General features: G+C 36.5%; 1 protein-coding gene across 3 annotated transcripts in view; it reads left to right on the top strand.

Annotated features, from left to right (window-relative positions):
* The window catches only part of ZMYM2 (zinc finger MYM-type containing 2), an 87,657-nt gene that overhangs the window by 45,770 nt on the left and 34,989 nt on the right, over positions 1 to 6,898 (top strand). For all 3 annotated transcript variants that reach the window (XM_024751180.1, XM_024751101.1, XM_024751245.1), the window contains 2 exons: positions 4,702 to 4,852; positions 5,315 to 5,430. In XM_024751180.1, coding sequence (XP_024606948.1) covers positions 4,702 to 4,852; positions 5,315 to 5,430 — 267 coding nt within the window. The remainder of the gene's footprint in view (positions 1 to 4,701; positions 4,853 to 5,314; positions 5,431 to 6,898) is intronic.

Genomic DNA, 6,898 nt, shown 5'->3' with positions numbered 1-6,898 from the left:
TTTTAAGATATAGATTTTTTTTTTTTTTGTGGTACGCAGGCCTCTCACCGTTGTGGCCTCTCCCATTGCAGAGCACAGGCTCCGGACGCACAGGCTCAGTGGCTATAGCTCACGGGCCCAGCCCCTCCGCAGCATGTGGGATCTTCCTGGACCGGGGCGCGAACCCGTGTCCCCTGCATTGGCAGGCGGACTCCCAACAACTGCGCCACCAGGGAAGCCCTAAGATATAGATTTTTAATGCACAGTCCTTGACCTCAGTGGGCATTTAAAAAAATAATAAATTTGTTTATTTATTTACTTCTAGCTGTGTTGGGTCTTTGTTGCTATGCACGGGCTTTCTCTAGTTTTGGCGAAGGGGGGCTACTCTTCGTTGTGGTGCACGAGCTTCTCATTGTGGTGGCTTCTGTTCGTTGCAGAGTGTGGGCTCTAGGGTGTGCGGGTTTCAGTAGTTGTTGCACGCGGGCTCAGTAGTTATGGCTCGTGGGCTCTAGAGCACGGGCTCAGTAGTTGTGGCGCACAGGCTTAGTTGCTCCGCAGCATGTGGAATCTTCCCGGACCAGGGCTCGAACCCGTGTCCCCTGCATTGGCAGGCGATTCTTAACCACTGTTCCACTAGGGAAGCCCCCAGTGGGCATTTAAATATAGGATATAAGAGTCCTTCTCTTGTGCCTACCTGAAAGGGGGGGGAAAATCCTTTTTTTCAAAAAATGTTTCCAAATCTATGTTCCCATTAAGCCACATGAATAAATTAGGACTTGAATAATAAATGTATACAATTAAGAATAATTATAATTGTAGTACAGTGATCAAAATAAGGAATTTTATATTGATATAATACCACTGATTAACCTATAGACCTTATTCAAATTTTGTTCATTAATGTCTGTTATAGCAAATTGAGGGAAAAAAATTGTATAGCATCCAGTCCAGGATCATAAGCCATTATTTAAAAACAAGTTTTTTTCAGTTTCTCCCTCTGTTCTTCTGAGACCCTAATTCCAGGTGTATTAGAGTTCCTGCTCCTGTCCCATGGTCACGGTGGCTCTATTATTTATTGAGGTTTTTAAAGTCTTGTTTTCCTTCTGGCTTCATTTTAGAGACCTTGTAATGTGTCTTTAGTTTTACTAATCTTTTCTAATCAACTGTTAGTTCCATGTGGTGTATTTTTTATCTTGGACTTTGTCATCTCTAGAGGTTCCATCTGGGTCTTTTTTATGTCCTCTATTCCTGGCCTCATTGTGTCCATATTTTTCCTCCATGAGTATATCAGCGTATTTATCATAGTAGCTTTTTTAACATCTTTGCCTACTATTTTCCTGTCTGTCCTTTCTATATAAAATTTCTATATAATGAGTTATACAGTTGACTGAGAGTCAACTTGAGTGAATAAAAGAAGTATAAGGTTTACTTGAATTTATCTCTTAATCTTCACTTAGTATAAAAATTAGTATAATAGCATGTCATTGTTGAAGTTTTATCACTATCCCCCTCTCCACAGGGTTCTTCACTATTTTTATGCTTTGGACTCCCTTGGTAACATGGTTAGATGGTTTCTCAGCATGCTGTTAAATGCATAAAATATCTATGATTACAACTAGAACCAATTATTCCAAATAGAGTTATCAAAATATTTAAAAAATTTTGAAATGTGATATATATATACTGTATTAATGCATTGTAATAAGGTATAGTGGTTATTAACTATAATGTTATTTATTTATTTATTTATTTTGTTATATAATGTTTTTTGAAGTAATGTTGGACATCAATGATATATTGAGCCACCTGCCAGTATAAGATAAAAAGTTGGGGATTTTTGTTTTAGCGGGTTCTGCTAAAACTAATGTGGTTTATTACCTCTAATCAGAATGAAAAGAAAGCTACGTTTCTGTTAGATGTTAATGAATATAAAGATAATAATTTTTCCATGTGATGTCATGGACCTAAGTTAGTTTTCAGTTGTATCTGGATGTGGCCAGGAAGTCAGTTCTGTGCAGCCACACTTGTGCCCATTTCCTAGATTAGATTTGCAGTAACAAGTCCATCAAGGCTTTGTCTCTTGAGCACCTACCCTTGCCGTCCACTTGCTTGGTTAAAAATGTAGTAAATGAGATGTTTTACTTACATCTAAAAGGAAAAATTAGGGAGAAGTTTTAGAATCTTGTGATGGTTAATTTTGATATTCACGTGGAGCTGGTTAACATGAAAATGTAAGGCACCTTTTTTCAATGAGTAGACTGAAAATGAGCCCATTTGCCGCAAACTCCCCATTATTTTTTCGTTTTACCTCACCAGTGTTGTTTCTATCACATCTACCTCATACTTTTTTTTTTTACTGAATTTATAATTTATTTCTTCCCGTGCCTGAATGGGGAATATAATAATTGTGAATTTGTTCCGCTTGATTTTGTTCCTTAAATCACTCAGTGCATATTTATAGGGTGCATGAAATTTAAATATGATTACGTTGTTTACATAGGAAGCAGAGAAAACGTGGCATGACAGCATATATCTTTTTTTGCTAATACTCTCCCGTTAGATGGGCCTTTTTGTTGTTGAAGTAGTGGCAACTGTGAAAGTGGCTGTTAAAGTGTTTTCAGTGTTAATGATTCTGTTTTTCTTAGTTTCACACAAAATTATTTCTCAGTGGGGACCAGTTGCTTAGCTTCTTGCTTACTTGACCCAGATCAACTGGTCTACTTTTTATGGGTACGTCTTAAAACTTACTAATTACTTAACCATTCTGGCAGTAAAATCATTGTCAAGTTGAAGGATATTTCTAATAAGTTAAAAAATCTAGTGCAAGATTAGAATGGATGATTGGACCTCATTTATATCTGTAAAAGAATTCTTCATAGATGCTGCTCTGTGGAGGTCTCACATCCACCTGCTGGGAGCTGCTTTATTTTTCTCTCTGTAACTCTGTGATACAATGGCAGGTGTCCTGATATTTTTAGTGTTCCTCATTTGTACTGTGGTGCCAGATTCTAAACATTCTTTTATTTTTCTTTGTTTTATTGATGTGTTTTCCTTGATACTTCTTCCTATATAGATAAAATTTAAATTATTATATTAGGCCCCAGGAAAACATGTTGTCCTTCCAAACAAAACAACAGCCTTCTCCTCTACTGTCCTGAACATTGGGAGAGTCATAATCAGACTTAATAGGTTTGCAGTTATTCTTATTTTTTCCGTGTTAGTATCCTTTTGCTATTGATAAGTTTTTCTTTTTGGTTTTTCTTCTCTTTTCTTTTTTTCTGAGCGTATCAGAGCTTGAAGAATGAGTTGGTTTCCACTTTGAAAAGTAAAACTTACGGCTTCCTTTGGGTGACGTTTAAGTAAATAAGGAACCACTAGGAATAGAACACGCGTTCCTGGCATGGAAACAGCTGTGTTTTCTCATGACTTTTATATTAATTGTATGCTGAGAAGGCTTTTTCTTTTTTTGGTGTTGATGTTGCTTTTGGCTAATGTTTTTACCTTCAATTTCTTATTTTATTTTCTCAAATCCTGTGACATTTGTGAAATTTATCCATGCAGTTTACTCATTTTTTTGTTATTTTTGGCCCGATTGTCGTCTTCCCTGACATCTTTTATTCATCCATCCATGGAACGTTGAGCACTTCTTATGTCATCATATTGTACTAGGTGGTGTTGGGTGCGAAGATGCGTGAAGTAATCTAAACATGTGGAAAGACGGATGCTCAAATCCCTTCTATAAAATGACCTTGCGTCTACGAATGCGGAGGACTGACTGTACGATTACTTTGCATCGTGACATGTGATATTTGATTTAACTGATTATGACAGTTCTGTTACAGTTCAGGAAAAAAATCAAATACAAGTTGCAATTAAAGGCTTGCTTTTACTTTTGTTTGATTTCTAATTGTGACTATCAAGTTAATTTTTATTTTTATTATTTTTATATCAAGTTAATTTTTAAATGCAAACACACCAGTTCCTCTGAATTGTATTTTTGTAAGACTGTCTATATTTCAGTGATACTGCTTTTGTCTAGTAATTTCCAAGCTGCACCTCCTTTGGCCTTTCCTCCTTTGGTTTTACCTCATTCTCTGAATTACATCAGGGTTGGCAATATTCACCTTTGATACGATTGACTTTATTATTACCTATTGACTAATTATTAACTTTAATAACCAAAAATCATTTTGAATGAAATTTTTTTAAATTAAAAAAATGTTAAAGTTTTTATATTTTATTTTGGTTGAGCGAGGTTTTAAATGTAGTAGAAAGGTGTTAAATCAGTTTTAAGAGAAGTGTCAGAGTGCTTGGGACAATAGCAGCTCAGCTCTGAAGGAGGGTAGTTGTTTGATTATTAGGACTTATATTTTGTAGGTTCATTTAATTTCTTCTGTTGCATGACAAGGAGGTGTGTCATCACTGTGAACAGAAAACACCGTGCCTTTCTTACATCTTCAGTTTCTACTTATATGTAAGGATTCTATTTAATTAATAGGGCAAACCACTGTTTTTGAAGGAGACTTAGCTTAGATCATGGTTTTGTTTGACCCTAATATAGCTGCATTGCAGTTAACACTTTGCTTCAGATGAAGATTTCTGACCCACTAAGCCTGATTAGAGATGAACAGAATTGTTTTGCAGAGAGAAAAAGTATAATGAAAAGTACAATATTTTGTTCTAGTTAAATTTTTAATTTTCTTTTTATGTTTCAAATTTTAGAAATATGGAAAACTGACCACTTGTACTGGCTGCCGGACACAGTGCCGGTTTTTTGATATGACTCAGTGTATAGGTCCTAATGGGTATATGGAGCCTTACTGTTCAACTGCTTGCATGAACAGTCACAAGACAAAATATGCAAAGTCACAAAGTAAGTCTCAGGCGTTTGGACAGTTAAAAACTTCAGTAACGTTAATAATTTCTTAACTACTCTTTCTCCTCTGGCTTTCATTTTATGCTCACTTTTAACTGCATAATTGGTTTATTTTTATTACCACACTAAACTTTCTTAGTGCAAACTTGAATGGTTTTGATCATTTAATTTTTAAATTATTGGTGAAGTTCTGTCCATGTCTGTGTTCCTAACTAAAATTGTTTTTCCATCCAAACATTATCTAAAACTGAGATCGTTTCATGTATCTGTGTATGTTTTAGAGATAGTATCAGAGTCTTCTTTTATGACAGTATTTTTTTAAGGTGCAAATAATCTCAGAAATTAATAAAATAATATTTACATAAAGTTTCATTAAACTATTCTCAGGTCAATTAAGATTTTTTAAAAAAAACTTTGATTATTTTATAAAAAATCAGATATGTACTTTTTCTCTTCTAGGTTTGGGAATTATTTGCCATTTTTGTAAGCGAAACTCTTTACCTCAGTATCAAGCCACAATGCCTGATGGAAAACTGTATAACTTTTGCAATTCCAATTGTGTGGCTAAATTCCAGGTTTGTTATTTACTTTGCCTAATGCTTCCAATAAAATACACAAAGAACATTAGCGGTGTAATATACTTCATCTTTATTCAATGTGCTGATTTTTACATATTTTGTTGAGGGTCAAATTGGAGGGTAGAGATTCTGGAGTCAGAGCAGAGGTAGCTTCACCAGACCGCTACTTAGCACAGATGCTCGAAATTGACTTCTTAATTGTTATTTATGATACAGACTTGGAAGGAAAGTAAATTTTAGCTATCAACCTTTAAAACAAAAGGGTAAGTAGTCTAGCCAGCAAAATCAAGTTGATTCAGAGTAGCCGAGGAGGCGGCACCACAGGCAAGTCTGGAGACTGAAGGGCGAGATTTGAGCCCGGGGTAGCTGGAGGAGGGCCAGCGTCCCAGGTGGGGCTGCTCATCGCTGGGTTGCTGCTGGGTTGCTGCTGGGTTGCTGCTGGGTTGCTGCTGGGTTGCTGGGCAAGCAGGCAGCTCTCCTCCTGATGGTCTGAAGTTAGCCGCCCAGCTTCCTGGCCCCATTTTGAATGAGGTTTTTCTTGATTCGTTTTCACATAGTGTCATTGAGCTCAGTGCCTGCCATGCAGTTGTTTCTTAGCAGATGGTTTGAGTAGCATCTGACTTTTATGGGTTCTGTTTTATGTTAAGTGGATGGAGGATGTAGGTACACTTATCCCAGAAGTGACAAGCGTGCACGTTTTCTTCATGTATTAGAAACTTGCTGTGGGACTGGAGATTGGACTTGTCCTGGTCGGCCTTTGTTTCATTCAAGATCAGCTTCGGGGAGACATTTTCCGTTTCGGTCAGTGTAAAGAAGAGCTCTCTGACATAGTTGTCTGAGCTGGAGTATGGATAGTCTCAGGACAGGACTGCTGGATGTGTTCAGGTGTAAGATGGTTGACCAGTGAGGTGGAGTAGTTGGGGATTCAGCATGAGTTAAGTGGTTTACCTGATGTGTATGAAATTTCAGGGTAGATTGAGTTCATTCATCCAACAGTTGTACTGTGTTGCAGGCACTGTGCTCTAGTTAATTGATTTAAATTGAAAATGCGGTCTCTTAACTACCTTAAATTGAGGTAGTTTGAATTCAGCCAGGGGAATGTTGTTTTTGTTAATAGTTATACCTTGCCTGAGCTTAGGTAATTAACCACATTCAAGATTAAACTTTTCTTTTGGAAGTTGGGATGTGGCCACTGATACGTCCTGAGAGTGGTAAACATTGCTTTCGACTTGTTGCTTCTTCTCAAAATAGAAATTAAGGACTAAGGATTAATTATGGGAGAGGAGGACAGTGTCTTTGCTGTTTGTCAGATTTTTAACTTTCTTCCATTTTGATGTTGGGTAAACTGAAATGTTAATTGAAAATGTTTTAACTATTTTTTTCATTTAATTGAAACTTGTATTGCCCATCATTTGATAAGAACATTTGTGTATGTACATTGTATATTTTAAGGAAACAATTTAGA

This window comes from Neophocaena asiaeorientalis, unplaced genomic scaffold (genome assembly GCF_003031525.2).
Source record: "Neophocaena asiaeorientalis asiaeorientalis breed wild unplaced genomic scaffold, Neophocaena_asiaeorientalis_V1.1 scaffold443, whole genome shotgun sequence".
In the NCBI taxonomy this organism is placed as follows: Eukaryota; Metazoa; Chordata; class Mammalia; order Artiodactyla; family Phocoenidae; genus Neophocaena; species Neophocaena asiaeorientalis.
Note: the sequence above shows the minus strand (reverse complement) of the source record. Positions and strands in the feature narration are given on the sequence as shown.